This window comes from Impatiens glandulifera, chromosome 2 (genome assembly GCF_907164915.1).
Source record: "Impatiens glandulifera chromosome 2, dImpGla2.1, whole genome shotgun sequence".
NCBI lineage: Eukaryota > Viridiplantae > Streptophyta > Magnoliopsida > Ericales > Balsaminaceae > Impatiens > Impatiens glandulifera.
Window position 1 is genome coordinate 48993965 of NC_061863.1, and position 18622 is coordinate 49012586.

General features: G+C 32.2%; 2 protein-coding genes across 2 annotated transcripts; both read right to left on the bottom strand.

The window, feature by feature from the left end:
- Positions 1-2835: 2835 nt before the first annotated feature.
- On the bottom strand, positions 2836-6447 carry LOC124928063 (chromatin remodeling protein EBS-like). The gene is made up of 5 exons (XM_047468596.1): positions 6233-6447; positions 5794-6139; positions 5183-5251; positions 3614-3749; positions 2836-3107 (listed from the first exon to the last, which is right to left on the bottom strand). Exons 1-5 carry the CDS (start codon positions 6303-6305, stop codon positions 3081-3083), a joined length of 651 nt encoding a protein of 216 aa, XP_047324552.1. The 5' UTR covers positions 6306-6447; the 3' UTR covers positions 2836-3080.
- A 13-nt stretch (positions 6448-6460) lies between these two features.
- Positions 6461-11186, bottom strand: LOC124928062 (beta-galactosidase 3-like). The gene is made up of 18 exons (XM_047468595.1): positions 10929-11186; positions 10751-10846; positions 10562-10674; positions 10406-10472; positions 10220-10312; positions 9972-10115; positions 9799-9887; positions 9614-9719; positions 9435-9522; positions 9237-9355; positions 8986-9150; positions 8221-8399; positions 8018-8127; positions 7832-7941; positions 7618-7728; positions 7423-7530; positions 6899-7101; positions 6461-6818 (listed from the first exon to the last, which is right to left on the bottom strand). The coding sequence occupies exons 1-18, from the start codon at positions 11094-11096 to the stop codon at positions 6692-6694; spliced, it is 2196 nt and encodes a 731-aa protein (XP_047324551.1). The 5' UTR covers positions 11097-11186; the 3' UTR covers positions 6461-6691.
- Between the last annotated feature and the right edge of the window lie 7436 nt (positions 11187-18622).

Consider the following 18622-nt stretch of genomic DNA (forward strand, 5'->3'; position numbering starts at 1 on the left):
CGCTAAGCCGGAAGACCATTCAAGAGTATGTTGCTGTCTTGACTTTGGTCGAATCAACTTTCTTGGAGGAAGTGCGAGAGGTAACCGAAATTGATTCCAAATATCAGATGCTAATGAAGCAGGTGAGGGCTGGTGAGAGCACCAAGTATTGGATTGAAGACGAAGTTCTTCACGTGAAAGGTGGAAAGGTATACATTCCAAGGGGACAGCTCCGACAGAAACTAATGTGGGAAACACATGACCCTCAATGGGCCGGTCACCCCGGCGTGGCACAGATGATGGCTATAATCTCAAGGAAATTTTATTGGCCCATGATGGAGTTAGACGTGGAATTGTACGTAAAACCTTGCTTAGTATGTCAACTTGACAAGTCAGAAAAGAAGAAGGAGGCAGGGCTGCTTCAGCCGCTGCCCATACCCGAGAGACCTTGGCAGTCGCTGTCCATGGACTTTATTTTGGGATTTCCGAAAGTTAGCGGGATGACCTCCATTCTGGTAGTGGTGGACCGATTTTCAAAGTATGCGATTTTTATAGCAGCGCCGAAAGTGTGTTCAGCTGAAGTGGCTGCCGAATTATTTTTCAAGAACGTCATTAAAAACTTTGGGGTGCCGGTGGATATTGTAAGTGATCGCGATGCCAAATTCACGGGTAGATTCTGGACGACCCTCTTTGGTTTGATGGGGTCTGAATTAAAGTTCTCGACGGCTAACCATTCTCAAACAGATGACCAGACGGAGCAAATAAACCATGTACTTGAAGTGTACCTAAGACACTATGTAACAACAAGCCAGGAAAATTGGCCAAGTCTGCTTGATGTAGCCCAATTCTCCTATAACCTACACAGGTCTTCTTCAACGAGTTTAAGTCATTTCAAACTGGTGTTGGGAGTACAGCTGAATGTTCCACACGACATTGCCCTGCATCGGAGTGGGGGAGACTGCCCCGCATCTTACAGATTCGCAAAGCTGAAGCAAGAATATTTGGACCTAGCCAAGGAGAGTTTGGCCAAGGCCCAAAGGAGAATGAAGAAGTATGCCGACGCAGAATGGCGTGATGTTGAATTACAAGTCGGGGATCAAGTGTTGTTAAAATTGACTCCCCAAATTTGGAAAAAGATAAGTGCCAAAGACAGACAGTGATGATTGATTCCTCGGTATGATGGCCCATTCAAAGTGGTGAAGCGAGTGGGAAGAGTTGCTTATCAGTTGGATCTGCCAGACAGATTGAAGATTCATCCGACTATCTATGTAAGTTACCTCAAGAAGTTCCAGGAAGACATATTGGGTGGATTCCGGGTGCAAGCAAGACGTGCTCCACTCGTCGTCCGATTCGAATCTAGCAAAAAGATTGTCGTCAAAACAATCAATATAGAAAGACTAGTGGCCACGTCCTTGACCACCAAATTCTGGGGCAAAGTAAGAAAAACAGAAGGACCGAGTTTTTGGTCCAGTGGGAAAGTGAAAGTAAAGAAGACGCTGCTTGGATACGAAGTATTAATTTGTGGCCGTTTGAGGAGAAACTACAAAAATACATGGCGGAAAAGGGATCAGTCGAGCCCCCAACGAGGACGTTGAGTTCTTCTAGTGGGGGTGGTGTGTTACAACCATAATCGGAAGGGTTCGGTCTTGGCAGGATTGCGGAATGCTAGGACCGAGCAAGTGCCTAAATCCGGTCGCGTGCGTGCGACCTAGGCACAAAAGGGCGGCAACGGCTAGTGCATTGAGAAGATGCGCGGGAAAGAATTGGAGCTGACTTGTGACGGTTTTGAGAAGACCCAGAAAAGTCGGCATCATGGATAGTTGTGGCGGAAATGTCGGGAGCAGTTGGGATGGATGAAAAACATAGGTCTAATGGACGATTACAGCCCACTACCCACGTCCAACAACAAGTAGGACCGATGGAAGAACGTGATACTGAAGTAGTGGGGCAGTTCAGACCCACTATTGACGGTTAGACCCACGATCTGCAATAACTACTAGTTGGTTTTCCCCACTCTGCGAAGTGGGTCATTTTCCTTAAGCATGTTGTAATCCGAGGGCTATAAATACCTCTTGAGCTGCACAAGGATGTTTAATATGTTTTGGTAGATAAATATCTACAGCTAGTGAGAATCCGTTTTGTGTGCAGCCAAGAGAGTTTGTAGCCTCTTTATAAATCGTATTTGTGAGTGAATAAGAATTATAAAGTTGGACGTAACCCGTACCTTGTGTCTCTTTTACATTCTGTTCGTTATATTGTTTATTGGTGTTTGGCTGATTGTTTTGGTGTGCAAAATAGGGATGGCAATGGGGCGGTTCGGGGCGGGGAATGCAATTACCATTCCCGCCCCGTTTTAATTTCGGGGATTTTTTTAATACCATCCCCGCCCCGTTCGGTTTTTTTCGGTTTCGGGGAATCCCGCGGGGCACCGTTAATAATTTTTATTTAAAAAAATAAATAAAAATTATACAATAAAATTATATAAACGAATTTTTTATTATAATATATATTGTAATATATTAAAATTTTATATTATTATAAAGAAATAATTTTAATACTCTTATAAAATATAGTAAATAAATAAATATATTGATGATTTAATATATTTAATTATATTTATGGTATTCGGGGCAGAATCGGGGTGAAAACGGTGTGAAATCGGGGCGGGTCGGGGCGGGGGACACAAATACCATTCCCGCCCCATCCTTGTTCGGTTTCGGGAAAAAACCGTCCCAAACGGAGCAATTCGGTTCGGTTTTCGCGGGGCGGTTTTAAATTGCCATCCTTAGTGCAAAACAAGCCTCATAAGGGGTGAAAAAAATAATAAAAAACGCTGCAAAATAATCCCTTGTGACAGTAAGCACAAGTGAACATTCCTTAAAAAAAAAATGAAATGGTTCTAAGATTTAGCATAATTAAGTACAAACAACTAAAGTATATGATCATGGCAACAATCCAAAAGGGTGTTATAATTTTTATGCAAATTATGCCACAAATGGCCTTCCTTCTTGTTTGCTGGAATCCATATTCATAGGTATTAACATGAACTTGAAAACTCAAATAGTTTATCTACTTCACCGCATGTGTCGAGCATCATCTATTCACCTCCTAGGTCGTTTTGTATCCACCTAAAATATGATAGCAACAGTATGTCAGATCTTGGTAGCGATCGCTAACCAACACAACCTAATTGGTGATAATAATTATCTAGATAATATATACACATTCTATATAAATTGTGCATCCACTATGTTGCCTACCATAACAAATTCACTGTTCACTGAAACAAGTAAAAGGATCACAGAATTCAAATAAATAGATTGCAGAACAATATGATACTACTTACAGCTATTTTATTCAAAAATCTTGAAACAATGTTAAGCTTAGAGCCAGGCCAGATAACCATCCATTGCATCTATTGGAATTAACCATGGTTGGACAAGCATATTTGTCCAAAATTTTACACATTTTCTATATGACTGATAAATCAGCAGAGACTGATAAACAATTAAAACTTGTCTATCCACTGGAGAGCTTAACACTTGGACGACATTATTGATTTGTTTTGTGAAAAAAGAATGTTAAGCTATCTCAATAAATAGAATTTAAGAACCAACAACACCCTGAACAATACCTTTGTATCTGAGTGTCTGGAATCAGATTGAGAATTCTGCAAATTCTTAGCATCCTCAGTGGAACAGGTGTGGCAATAGAAATGTTCAACTCGTTTTGATTCCTCCGGAGTCATGTCTACACAATTTGGATGGAACCTGAAGCACAAGCAGTCTAGTGAAGGCACTCGATTAAATATGGTGATTGCCTAATACATGCATACAGTGATCTCATACTAATGCATGCAGATGAAATGAGCAGAGTCCTCGAGAGGAACCTAAGTAAATGGATAATGATTGTTTGAGGACTAACAAAGATATAAAACCAATACAATAAGGAGAATAATAATTTGTATAAAATGTTACACAAGCTAAAAAGAAGTCCATAATGGAGCTGGAACTTTCAATTGTTGTTTGTCCTATCTCATTAATCGTAATGATTGCTAACATTCCAATATATCACATAAACAGAGAACATTTAGATCTTAAACCCTGATATGTAAACAACCTGATATGTGTGTTAGGGTTTGGGAGGTTAAACTCCGGTTGAGATGAACAAAATCTGACGGTGGATGTTGAAAATGCTTAATGTAATTTACGAGCTTAAGTTATCTTATTAAATCTACTTAACTTAAAGATCTTCATAAATCACTACAATTGTCACCTATCTACCTTAGTAAATCTCAACCAATTCTAGTGAGCCACTTGACACGGTAGATGGGTTGTAGTGGGATTTGGACTTGGAATTGGTGAGTTGAGCTGAGTCTTTTAGTTAGAAGTTGATGGGGCCGGCTGTTAAGTCAATTAGGGTGGCAGGAAAAATCAGTCAGTTGGATAATAGTATAAATACCAATAGTAGAGGATTGTAATTCTGTGTGTAATCTAGTTTCTTTCTTAATTGAATGAAGTCTGTTTTCTTCTCTTTCTTTTTTGGAAATGTACATATAACCATGTTAAATTAAATAAAAAGTCAAATAAAAATTGGGAAAAGCTATTATGCATTGCTATAGCACATTGCTATTATGAATATTCTCATTTTGAAACAACCATTTGACAAGCACGTCCCCTTTATTCTAGGCATGTGGTCAGCTTTATTATGGTAAATAAGCAATTTTTTCCTTCATATTTTTTTTTCTCTATAATTAACAAACTGCATAGTTTTTTTCATGCTTAAGAAGTAGATGTTTTCATTAACTTCTTGCTTGTTATTTAAATGTGAATAAGACTGCAGCGAATGTATATATTTCTTAACATATTTTGATGGTTTTTTTTTAAACAACTGATACTTTGTAGGCTATATTAACCATATTAGACATGAGTTTTATCAATGACTCTTATAGTTTTCCATAGTTAAAGAGGTCACCCAACCCAGCTCAAAGGATCAAGGAAGGATTGATAACTTTATGGGCTATGTCTATTATTTGTCTTAACAATGGAGGCTACTCAAGCAATACATCAAACTGGCAGCATAGAATCTCAGTACACTATCATGGAATACCTACAAAATTTATTAAGTATGCATCCTCAAGTCAATGATGTTCTAAACTCGGGATGCATACTCATGAAATACCTAAAAGACATCCTTAACATACCAATCAGTGCAGCCTTCGCATTGGACCATTAAGTCATCAGGATTGTAAGGCATCTCACACTTGCAGTACCTGCGATAATAAGAGATAAAAATACACTCAACAAAACTATCCTGAAAGAAAATGAAAATTATTCGAGTAAAAAAATTACATTCTTCACATTACCAACAATAAGCTCACAATTCAAGAAGCTTTTCAGGAATATTAAAGACAAAAGATACTAAAGAGAATGTTCAAGGCAGATGAAGATCTAGTAGGCAATCACATGAACACAGGCTATGCCATGAAAGAATATCAGCCGAGTTGTAATCTATAAAGTAAATAAATACTTTCTTTACAAACCGACTGTTCTAGAAAGGAAAAAATGAACTTCAAACCATAAATTTATTAGTCAAATTTCTGCGCCAAAGACCATCAATTTCCAGTTGAGAGCCCCTAAGACCAAATTTGAAGTGCAAGCATCAGCAATGCATGGAAATGCAGATACCCTGAGCTAAGACAAAACTCTCTCAACTCTCACCTAACATGCAAATGGAAATCAAGTAAACATGTACAAGCAAGCTAGCTAAGCAAGCCAAATCATTAAAGAAAGAGAATAAGTAGATCAAGCATACACAGCCACTCTATCTGGATTGAAGGCTCCAGTAGACGAGTTGTACTCGAAACGACAGAAGAAATCGTCATTGCCGACAGCATCTAGCTTAGTATAGCTCTTGAATGTGTGGACAGTACACTTGCCCTCAATAGTGTCAGCACTCTGCACATCGTAGTGATCTGAGAGGAATAGTTCCTTCGAGCCATGGAAAAGCCGGCGACCACCAACTGATTCCTCCGGTCGGTAGTACCAACGGACATGGACCCTAACGTTGTTCTCTCTGCTGTCAGAATCGATCTTATCAACCTTAGCAACATAGGACGGCTTCAACGGGTCTGAGGGTCTCATTAAAACACAATCTCCAGCTGAAAAATACGGTGGCAAGAGGCGGAAATAAGAGGGGATTTTTCAGGAAAGTTTTTAAGGTAAATAATAGAGACTAGAGATGATTAGTTTACCTCTGATGGTCTTATTGATTGATTTGATAGTATAAGAATCCATAGTTGATCTCGATGGTCGGCCTTTCGCCATGGACAGAGCTTGAAAGATTACAACAATATACACCGAGAGAATCTAGAGAGAGCGAGAGATCAAATATATTTTACAGTTTCTTTCTTTATTTTATTACCTCACCGTATAGAATAGGTGTAATAGTCATGCGTGGCCAAGTCACAAATTGTCAACATGAAAAATGCAGTCTTTCTGACTCTTACCATATTACATTTAATTTCATCTAAAGTGCTACAGTTATTTATTTATCTAGTTTTGAATCTTGAATAAAATATGTAAGAGGGAGAAAACCCTGTTTACATTTGGATGAAAATAGTGCAGAAGAAACTAGCTATTGACAATCAAAGAGGGACATTATTTGTACATTGAGAACTCTATTAAGAATTGGTTTGAACCATTCATCAAAATCAATCAGTTCTTCCACTCACTATTGACCTTTTCAGTAGAGAAATCTTGAAAGGATCTCCTCCGGTTTCTTCGAAAACTACCAACTGATTTTGTGTTGGATTCAGCCAAGACCGAGGAACGTGGTACCTAAGTGTTCGTACAAATGTGTAAGGAAATCATCATTGATATTATTAAGATAATTGTTATATGATTGTTAGAGTTCTTACCATTGTTGGGTTGGCTGGTCACAGCCAAATTCACATTTGTGGGGGCGATATGTGCCAGAATAGCTGCAACTGGTGCAATTACCTTTTGCAAAGATAGTATAATAACGTCCAATATTCTGCCCATTTATCCATATTTGACCTTTCCCCATGCTGCTCATGTCAAGAGCCAATGGTTCACCTCCTATAGGTGTGTTGAAACCAGCCTGCATGCGTGTGTGGAATTTTAATGTATGACTTGATTGATGATGGGATGGGATAAGATAAAGGGGGTTATTTGGATAAGTCTTCATCAAACAAAGCCCAAGTAAGCAAGGAAAACTATGGAACTCATTTCTTCCAAGTTTGATTTGATCATGAAAGAACTTGAAGAGAAAATGCATAAATATGTCTTTATAAAACTTTATTCTAATTTTGATACATATATTATATAATATATTCCCTTCAACTTATATAACCAAGCAAATTAGCCCTTATTATTAAAATACTAATTTTGAGATCTAATTATTATTAGTATTTTTTCATACCTTGTACCATGTCAAAGGTTGTTGTTTCTGTTCAGTGGCCTCTCTCCAGTAAACTTGTGAATTCTCAGTTTGGGACATGATGTTCATTGATTCCCCTTTCAGCCCAATCTGTAAAAAAAAAAAAAGATTTCAAGTTTTTATGAGATTGAAATATAGATTCTAAAGATATATTATCTAGAAAAAGAAGACATTGACCTGATATGACCATCTCTGTGAGGACAAATCTTTCTTTCCCTGGTCTAGACCATTTAGCACTACTGGTCCAAGAATTCCCGTATTCCATTTCTCAAAATGAGGTCCATTATACTTCAACCACAGAAACATTCTTTACCGAGTAAAAAAACAGTGTGACTAACTAAATGTATTAGATATTTTCCATAGCTTCAATTAAAGAATGTAGGCAACTAACCGGCAATCCAACTGCTATGCTAAGTAGAGAAATGCTGTTCTTTCCAGCATGCATGTTGACCTGCCCCTGGAAAGTAAATCTTGTGTTCTTCGCATTACCAAAGATGGATCCTAATTTGTACACAAAAGTTACAATTATAACTAAAAAAATATGGTAAGTTGTATCAATATCGATTTGACAAAGTACCTGATAAATGTCCATTTATGAACACGTGCAAGCCATGGCCAGCTGATTTCACAGTTAGGGTCAAATACTTCCCTCCATGAAGAAAGGATTCCGATGGGCTTATGTCAACGCTGGATAAAACATATTTTTGTCAATTGACTTGATTTCCAATATTACTTTAATAATAGCAAGAATTCTGGTTTAGCAAATAGGCAGAATCACACCTGGTCATATACCAAAGATAGTCACTGTAATCTCTAGTAACATTTAGCTGGTCTAAGAGGCCACCAACAGTAATCTTTGTCTCACCATCAGATGAGGGCATGTTTTCATTGAATGTTTCCCAGGAAACTAATTTGACATTGGACGGTGACATGTTCACCCTAGTAGCTTCAATTCCAACCTACAGACAAAGTGATGGATAGAGAGAGTATCGTTTGATCAATAACAAGAAGTGGACAGAAAAGTTATGTTTAGAGGAGTGAAAGTGTGAAACTAGAATTGAAATTCTTATAGGCTAATTTCAATTCCAATTCTATAAGAATTGGCATTGTATACAATTCAATTTCTGTTACAAGAGAAATCATTATTGAATTCTAATTCTTAATTATTTGATTTTATTCAATACTTTTTTCCTTCAATTTTAACTACCTATAAGTATCTAATATAAGCACATTTTCAGCTAATTAATTAATAGTTGAATGAATGGCCATGCCTTGAATCATGCTAGAGTGTATTGGAATTGAAATTATGAGGTTATTATTAGAGTGGAATTGCATCAATTATACACATTTTAGTTCCTTGAGAATTCTGATTCTAATTTCAATTCCTCTTTTTAAACCCTTTAAACAAACAACAAAATTGGGATTGGATGTGGATGAGGATGAGGGTCCCTAATTCCAATTCCAATTCAGTTGTAACTAAATGTAACCCAAGAGAAAAGGAGTTGGGCCCTCTATATGCTCATTCTATTTTTTTTCTTGTATTACCTTTGCAGTGTTAAAGATAACATTCTTGCAATCTGGTAATATGCTGATGGACCAAGGTGGGAGATGATAGTGCATCTCATTAAATGTCACTGTTGCATATGAATCCAAGTTATAGTTTGAAAGGAATGCTGCACAATGTCCTGACTTAGAAGCGAATACATAAGCCTGTAGATGTATTCAATCAATGCAATATGTGAGAAACATTGAAGAACGTCTTATTTCCCTGAAATGGCATGTCTAATATTTTTTACCTTTGCATATTTTCCCCATGTGGTAATAGTAGGATCAGCAGAAATTAAAGCCGGCTCACATAATTTAATAGCTTTATGGAGCTCATTCAGATGACCATATTTAGGTTGCCTAATCAAACCTATTATCAAGAACAAAAAAATATGAAATTGGAATTTCAAATTGGCTGTAATTAATGAATCAGTATATTTTAAACTCACCATACTCATCAATGGGAGCATCATAGTCATAGCTGGTTGTGGTGAAAGGACCACCAGAGGTCCTTCCAAAGTTGGTCCCCCCATGATACTTAAGAAAATTTTCAACAGATGATAAAAAATAATTTATTCCCAGCACTAACAAGAAAATATCTAGGTTTAGATAAGAATTTGTTCTTTACCATATAGTAATTCACAAATGAGCCCCCCTTTTGGATGAAGCGAGCAACTGCAAACGCTAAATCCTCAACGGGTCGACGATGAATCGGTCCTCCAAATTCTGTGTACCTATAAAAAAGAAGCCAATGTATGAAAGGTATAACATATTGTTCTGAATTTTGACTAGAATTGCAGTTTCAGTAATTACCATCCACTCCAAGCCTCAGTCCACATTGTGGGCTTGTTAGGTTTATTGGGGGAGAAATAATCACAGTAGAAGTTATTGCAGGTATTTATCTGTTACCAAGAACAAGAAATGGAATTCCTTAATGTAAAATCAAAAATGAAAATATCTAAAGATTGTAAAACCCTAAATGATACCACTGGATCTGGAGCATCATCTTCCTTGCACATGACCCATGGAACACCAGTACCCATTCCAAGGGCTAGTTTTGCTGCCCAAGTCATATATGCTTGACCAGCCTGGCCAAATGCTTTACTTTCTGCCCCATACTCATTCTCAATCTGCATATATAGTTGAAAAAGCATTTCAATGGTGCCATTTAATGCAATTTTTTCCAAATTTTGATAGTTCCACAAGACAACCCTTGAATAATGAAAGGGAATACCTGGGATATAATAATAGGACCGCCCTGAGACTCGAATAACATCTCGTTTTTCATCATCTGGACAATCTTTTCTGTGAATCGTTGCATTTGTGCCTACACATCCATGAATGAGTTCAAGATTGATGAAAATCTATTGTTCAAACAAATTGAGTTCTACTACTGTTCTAAACAGATAGAGAAAGAGACCTTGAATGGTTCATTATCCGTTCTAAAGCTGATGCCAGGGATATACTTCAACCAAACTGGGAATCCTCTGGAAGAGAAAATATGCTCGTGGAGTTCAAATCCAAAATCAATCATGTTTCATGACAGTATCATTATAAAAGGAAGAAGAAAATTTACCCGAAATTCCACTCTGCACAGACATAAGGACCAATTCGAAGATGCACATAGAGACCTGCTTCATGGATCAGCTTTATGAAGTGAACCAAATCGTATTGTCCCTGAAAATTGTACTGAAAAGCAGCAAAACCAAATAGATATAAGAAATTGATACTCATAAAACGAGTCAAATGCAAGCGGATGAAATACATTTCCAGGATAAGGTTCGTGAAGATTCCAGAACACATAAGTGTCAATAACATCTAAACCTCCATCCTTCGCCTTCTGGATTAGACCTTTCCACATCTGCATTTTTGTCAATTACAGTGAATTACTGAACTATTGAATATAACTGATGATTGATGAATGCATATATATGTATATATACCTGAGGAGTACTTCTAGGATAATGAATGGAGCCGGAGAAGAGAATTCTCCTTTGGCCATTGATGATAAGAGCTTTCCTATCGTAAGTAACACTGCATTGTATGAACTGAACTCCACTGAAGAACACCATGCATATCAAAAACCATTTGAATGCTGTGTAATCTTCCATTATCGTTTGAGAGAAAAAGGAAGAGCCGAAATGAAAGAAAGTTCTGTTGAAGAATGTTGCAGAGAGTTCATGCGGGCGGGGTTTGAAGACGGGGGGAAATGCCTTAAGGCCCTGTTTGGCCAGATGAAGACAACTGTTTTTTGTGCTGCAATTCACTGGGTGCCTGCCCAAGTTTTAACCCCGAAGATCTAATAGGCGAAAAGGTTACGGTTTGATTTCCACTGAAGACGTTTTGAACTATATCTTACAGTAATGACCTTCTGCTTCAACTCAAAACGCATCAAGTTAAAATTAAACCCGTGACTTTTTATTCTCTTAAGTCGACTCTTACAACCAACTAGGTTAACGTTATTGAGTTTTTATTTTAAATCTATTGAAATAACATATTATTTATTTAAATAATCATAGATCACAAACATGACCCAAATGCTTTAGGGTGGTATAAGTCAATCACAAGTAACATATATTCTCTAATTAGTCATGCCACTTATGATGGCTTGAAAGCTTAACTTTTTATATATATTACTAAAAAGGAAATATAATTAATTAACTAATAATACTTAGTTAAATTCAAGTTTTAATTGATTATATTAAGTTGTTTAGTAAACAAAAATATTTAAATTTAACTGTATATAACCTAGAACACTGAAAGAGATCAATGTTTATTCCCTATTCCCTTGATACTGTCAATTTATGTATAACGACAAATACTTAAGAACAATTTAAACTTATTAAATATTTAAGACATTCAATACGCTCAAATATAGGATTAAGTAATTTAAACTCGATTTATTATACTAGTAAGATGTCAACCAAGTGGAAACAAAATATGTGTACAAATAGGAAAAGTGTAGTTGATAAGTTAAAGTTTACATTTTTTTTAGTAAATAGATTTAAAAAGGGAAAAATATATTTGTAAGATAAGAAAGGACAAATAAAAAAAATTGAAAGAAATAGAAAGAAGAGAGTTGTCATTTTTTTATTATCTGGTTGAGAACAATAATGGTGGTGGGGTGTCACGGAGTGGAATACAGTATGTCAATTTGTGGCATGTGGGAATAATGCCTACTATGCCAGTCTAGTTGTTATTAATAATAATTAATTAATAGGCAACATAAATTAATATATGCATTATTAATTAACTACTCTTCAGTTGTAAAAGTAGTTGCATGTTGAGAGGTCAACTTCTCTACAATAAATTTACATATTTATTCAATTTATTTAGACTTGTTTGGTTTTATAGTAATATTAATACAGATAGAGGGAATATAGTCAACTTATATTTTCTCTTTGCTTTTCAAAATTTTTTAGATAATTTAAAAAGTTGTTTTTTTCTGCATTTTTTTTCATAATTCATTTTAGTATCATAATGTTTTTATTTCATGTTTCATTATTCATATTTTATAATTTGTTTAATTGTATCGAATTTTGTATTTTTGTGATTCTGTATTGTGTGCTTGTGCATCAAGTTCTTAGCAATAAATAAAAATGAAGTATTTTTTTTTTATTTAATAAAAAAAGTTAAACTAATATTTATTTATATACTCTTAAAGTTTTTAATATTTTTTTTTGACATTGCATATCATTCTTCCCCGGTGAATCCACCATTTGATACAACTTTGATGAGGTTTTCTTGATTTTTTTTCTCTCGACAAATATTAAAATATGAATAAAGACATTTAAGATAACACTAAAAATTAAATAATTAGTTATATATTATTATTATATATATAATTAAGTATAAATTAATTTAAAATTAACAATAAGTAAATAATATTAAACAAATTATAATTATAAAATTAATTATGAAAGTTTATTTATTTATTAAATAATTAATATTTTTAATTATAAATATAAATTTATTTATTTATGTAAAAATGTATAAATTCATAAAATCAAAAAAAAATTATAAACTCGATAAAATCTTAAAATTATAAAGTTAAAATCATATAAATTTATCAAAAACAAATTTTACTGGTTAGCCAGAATTATATAATGATGATGTGAACATGATTATTGATTAATTTAAGAAAAAAAAAATCTTAAATTTGGAAGAGTTTAGAATATTTTGCAATGGGAATAATGGAAATAGGCATATTGAATATGGCACACAACTGCATGGATAACTGGCCCAATCATGATAACCCTTTACCTATACTCCACTCCAGTCCATTATAGACAAACATATTTTGTTTTGAAGTTCAACACATGGAATTATTTATATTTTCCAACATAATCATGAATTTATTGAAATTTTTTAAAATTAAAATGATTTTTTATTCATTTGATATAATATTGTCTTATAAATCATAATTTAGCTTATTTATTATTATGATTAGTTTTATTTTTTATTTCATCTAAATTGTTGACATTATGATGGGATTTACATTAGATTAGGATACTTGAGGTGAGTTCAAGTTTACCAATTATTTTAACGCTAAAAATGTGACATAGTTCCTAATTTTTTTTAAAAAAAAAACTTAGTTTAATTCATTATTTATTTTTATAATTCTTGAAAATAGAAAAAAATATAATAATATAATCGTTTCATTCCTAATTTTTCAAAAAATAAATAAAATTAAGATCACCCCAACTTGGAATTTCAAGTTTGTACATATTTACATCACAGATTCTAAACTCGAGCTGAACAGTGAAAGAGAAAATATGTTTAAATTATCTAAAGATTTGTACCATGATTATTCATGATTATGTATCAACAAATTATTATGTTATTATATTTTAGTCTTGTTATTTATTAAATTATTAATTGTATATATTTTTATTATTCAATTAATTTTATATTAACAAAATATGATGTTATTAAATTTATGTCTTGTTAATTTTAAATTAAAAAAAATGGATGATAACAATATTATTTATAGGCTATACAATTACTATAATTAAATAAATGATGAATAATCATTACTGAGTCGTAATTAACACCTAACAACCTATTTAAAGACACAGTCTTTTTTTTTTTTTATTAATATTATCTTCAAACTAATGATTTACATGAACGTGTGAATCGTTTTACATTAATATGTAAATTATTGTAAACATGATAATTGTTGTACAACGCTCTCGTGTAAAATGTGAATTGCACGAGAACAATTGTACATTGATCTCGTGTAAAACGCACATTACACGAGAGTTGTTATACAGAGCTCTCGTGTAAAGCGCGCATTACACGATACCTGTAAATTAAACGTTCTCGTGTAAAACGTGAATTACAGTATAGTTGTTGTATAAAAGAGTTTCCTGCTCGCACAATTCCCATTTCATCTTGCATCGTCTCTCTCTACGTTCGGTCGTGTTTCTTCGATTTTTCTTCTTCTCTTCCGTTTGATCACGGGTTTTTTTCCTTCCGTCAACCTATGATCCTCGACTAAAGCTCTTTTAAAGAGAAAATAATACGTTTAATCACAATCGTTTCAATGTTCTTTTGAAGCTTTAAGTTTTATTTCTTATTTCTTTTGAAGCTTTACGTTTATCTCTCATTTTATAATTAGTAATCACAGAAACAAATCATTGTGTTCGATGAAGAAATCGAAAGATAAAAATGGGAGGTAATTTTCAAACTGTATTTATGTACCATCGATAAATAAAACTGGAATTCATAAAATTGTATTGTAGTTTAAAATTGTATTTATGTAAAGCGTTTCACACATTTGTTTATGTAAATCTTTTAACACTTTCTTCTATTTATTTGATTTCATTTGTAGTGTTCAAGTAAAAAATACATGAGTAGAAGTAATTAAGCAAACCCTCTATATCAAATAAGCATTCCACGCCCTTGGAAATACTAGCAACAACAACTCATGAAGAGTCTATTATGCATCCTCTTAATAAAGAAAGTTTTCAACAGAGAAAACTCTAATATTTAAGACTCGAACCTCTTCAATGGGCATTCACAATCTCGTTCAACAATTTTTCGAAAAACAAAAAGATGCAGCGAGGGTCATTGGATTTGATTCCCTTCTTTCATTGGGCACATAAAATTCTTAGTTCAATTCTCCCAAAGCATTATGAGACTCTTCAACTCCAGAAGGAGACTCATCCTTCTGAATATTGAAGAGGAGGTACAGATTGAAGATGACAACTTTGTGGATGATAACCAGATTTGGGTGTATAAGAAAAACCTATTACAAAATAAAAATAAACAAAATATCATGAAATCTACCCTCTTCATACGCGAAAGAGGTGTCCTCTTCATACGCGAAAGAGGTGTGCTCACTAAAGGGCCAAGGAAGCTTTAGTCTATGTACAGATCTAGAAACTACAATTTTAAGACTTAAAATTAGCTGAAGGTAAAATTATGGGGTTGGAAATTTAGGTAAGAAAATGGTAAGAATCACCTCCATATATATATAGTGTTTAACAAATTAATTACTATACATGTTAATACATCAATATAACAAATTGGGACAAAAGTTTTTTAAGTAATAAATTCTTATATAAATTTGTGTCAACACACTAGCGGTCTTAAAACAAAGTTTATTACTTTATTCAGGCCATACATATAAAAAAGTTTTTCTTTTCAATCCCGCATTATCTTCTTCCAAAATTCTCCTGCATTACCTTCCTCCAAAATCTTCCAAAGCCATAAGAGTGATGTTGTTCACATCAACACAATCTTGTTTGAACATATTGGAGAAAAATATAGTCATTTCTTTCGTAATGTCTACATTTTTCGAGATCATCCCATGTTCAATTAAGATAAATTGAATGTAATTATTTCTTTTCTTTAATTCTCGGGATCTTGAAAGAATTTTGAGCACATATCATCATATTTAAGTCAACAAATTTTAATTTTTTTCCTAGTGATAATATCTTTAAAGAAATTGATTTTCGTTGTTTCCTTATTAATAATTTCATCATAAAGACTTTGAGACTATATATCAATGTTTTTAAGTTTCAAAATTATTGCATCATCTTTCTCCTCCAATGGCTTTGATATAGTCTCTGTGTTTCTCCTCTTAATTTTCATTTGTAAATATTGAATAAAAAATATGATTGAGTGATTGAAAATAAATAATAAATGAAAAATATAAAAATGGCTTAATTTGACTCACTTTGGTGCAGGTATTTATTTATAATTAAGTCCTTACTCATTGGGCTTGGCTTAGTTGAATATTTAAATAATCTTGTTTAGATTATAATAATATAAAAGGTTAAATTATTTAATGAAAACACTTAACAAATATTAATATATAATAAAACTAATATATCAGAATGTATGAATATTTAATTTGGTTAATAATTTTATTAAGGAATTGTTAAGAATATATTTGAAAAGATTATGAATTATTTAAAAATTATTCAAATAAATTAAAGTAGGATAAAACCTAATAATTGGACTTTTATTCTACCTAATTTATTAATAGATTCCTTAAATAAATTAGGACGCCTGTAGCTAAAAAAAAAAAAAGTTAACTTTAACAATTATATGGGCACTTGAACAAACCAAGATTTATAATTTTCCTTGGAATTGCTTGTTAGCCATTATTTTTTTATTTAGTTTATTGGAATTTATATAAAAGAGTTTCCCGTTCAACAATTCCCATTTCAAGAGAGTTTAGTGTATTTTTATAGTCATCTTATAACAATTATTATGTACCTATTAAATTTATTTATAATGCAAAAATAATGACATTGGATGAGACTACCAATTGAATCATTGATTAAACTTATATCAACAGATAAATATTTTACTTTTTACATGTCAATTTTTTACTTTATAAGTATTTTTAATTTTCAAAATCGTGCATGTAAAGATTTAGTAGTTTTGTTCAATCAATCTCATTTAATTTAATACATGAACTTTAATAATAAATAAAAGAAGTGATTATTGTGTGATAATGACAATCAAAATAAATTAATCACGTCAAATAAGTGCATTTTTCTCTCCCGCTCTTTGTTGTATATGTAGAACCTTCCAAAGTATATTTTGTCAATATTTGTTGCAATTTATAACTAACCCCTTTCGTCGTCATTTTATTAAATATAACAAACATATATTAATTTATTCATCTTTCTATCTATGTACCACTATAGTAACATAATTGGGCAAACCTAGTTATATTATTCTATAACTTATTAATTCAAGCTTAGACATTTTTTTAATGAGAACGAATATTATTACATATAACTGTGGACTTCTTTCATTGAAATTAGGTAGATGTATATGATTATTCTATTATTGCAGATGTATCTTATGGTGTTATATTGACATCACTATTAATAATATTAAACTTCTTTAAAAATAAAAATATATATTTTTGCTGGTTTTAAGTGTTGAGTTTTGTCTCAAAATAAAATGAGAAGTAACATTGGTTATGTGACATTTTAAAACTAGTTAATTATTCAAACCACTCCTAATTATTTGTTTTCTATAGCTATTGATAAAAAAAAATCATTGTGCGCAGTAGCGCAAAATATAAACTGCACATATAGAATTTTGCCAACTATTTATTTTATGAATTGTGAGCTAGGCTATATTTGGTGATATATTCTAACAATATATTTATTATTTCATTTTAAGGATAGCTATGGATTCAGATTCTTATGTCTTGTTCATATTTGATTTTTTTAAAAAATTGATCTATTTAAAAAATAATAATCGATGATAATTTCAAAAAATTAAAAAAATATTAATATATAATTATAAATAAATTATATATTTTTTAACTAAAATATACTCAGTTGAATTAAGTAATATAATAAAAGTGAGAGGATGGTGAATTTATTTAAATTATTATTGTTATAAAATAAAGTTAAGTATTTTTGGATTAAATTTAATTATTATAATTTAATATTCTATCACCAAATATTTGTTTTATTACAATTTAGTGCTGACATCAGAAGTATATCTGTCTGATAGGAATTAATGATAAGGGTCTGAAAAAATTTCAGGATTTGTCAGATGGCTTCAGATTTTACTCCCGAAATGTTTACATTTTTGGGATCCTAAGCTTTTTCCTTTTTCCAATTTTATGCTTACTTGTTTAAATTAATTTGAGTTTATTTATATATATATATTTATTTAATTCATGTCTCGAGAAAAGTAATATACTTTTAAGCTTTGTTTGGACTGGAATTATTTAAAAAATGAGATAAAAAATAATAATAGTTATAATTTTGAAAAAATAATTATTATTTTTAGTAAAAAGATTTAAATTGCATTAATATATATAAATAAAAAATAATAATTTAAAATATATGATATTTTAGTATTTTGATTAATAATTTTAGCGATATAATACATGAGAAAAGAGTGAAATGATATTTGATTTTGTTTGAGTTATTTAAAAACTCAAACCGAACGTAGGCTTAAAAAAATTCGCGGAACCATGGGTTTCAACTATTTTTTAAAATATTTTATTAAGGTATTAATTTAGATTAAATAATATTTAATTTTTTTAATTAAATATAATATTAACCAATCTAATAAAATTTGAATTCAACCCTACTTCAATTTGAATTAGGATTATTAATTTTTTTTTTAAGAAGTAATATATTTCTAAATA

Coding starts and splice junctions, on each gene's coding strand:
- LOC124928063 (XM_047468596.1), bottom strand. CDS start 6,305: ATGGCGAAAGGCCGACCATCGAGATCAACTATGGATTCTTATACTATC. Junction 6,140..6,232: donor AATCAATAAGACCATCAGAG/GTAAACTAATCA, acceptor CGTATTTTTCAG/CTGGAGATTGTGTTTTAATG. Junction 3,108..3,613: donor CCAGACACTCAGATACAAAG/GTATTGTTCAGG, acceptor ATCATATTTTAG/GTGGATACAAAACGACCTAG.
- LOC124928062 (XM_047468595.1), bottom strand. CDS start 11,096: ATGGAAGATTACACAGCATTCAAATGGTTTTTGATATGCATGGTGTTC. Junction 7,942..8,017: donor CATAAATGGACATTTATCAG/GTACTTTGTCAA, acceptor TGTACAAATTAG/GATCCATCTTTGGTAATGCG. Junction 7,729..7,831: donor GCATAGCAGTTGGATTGCCG/GTTAGTTGCCTA, acceptor CTGTGGTTGAAG/TATAATGGACCTCATTTTGA.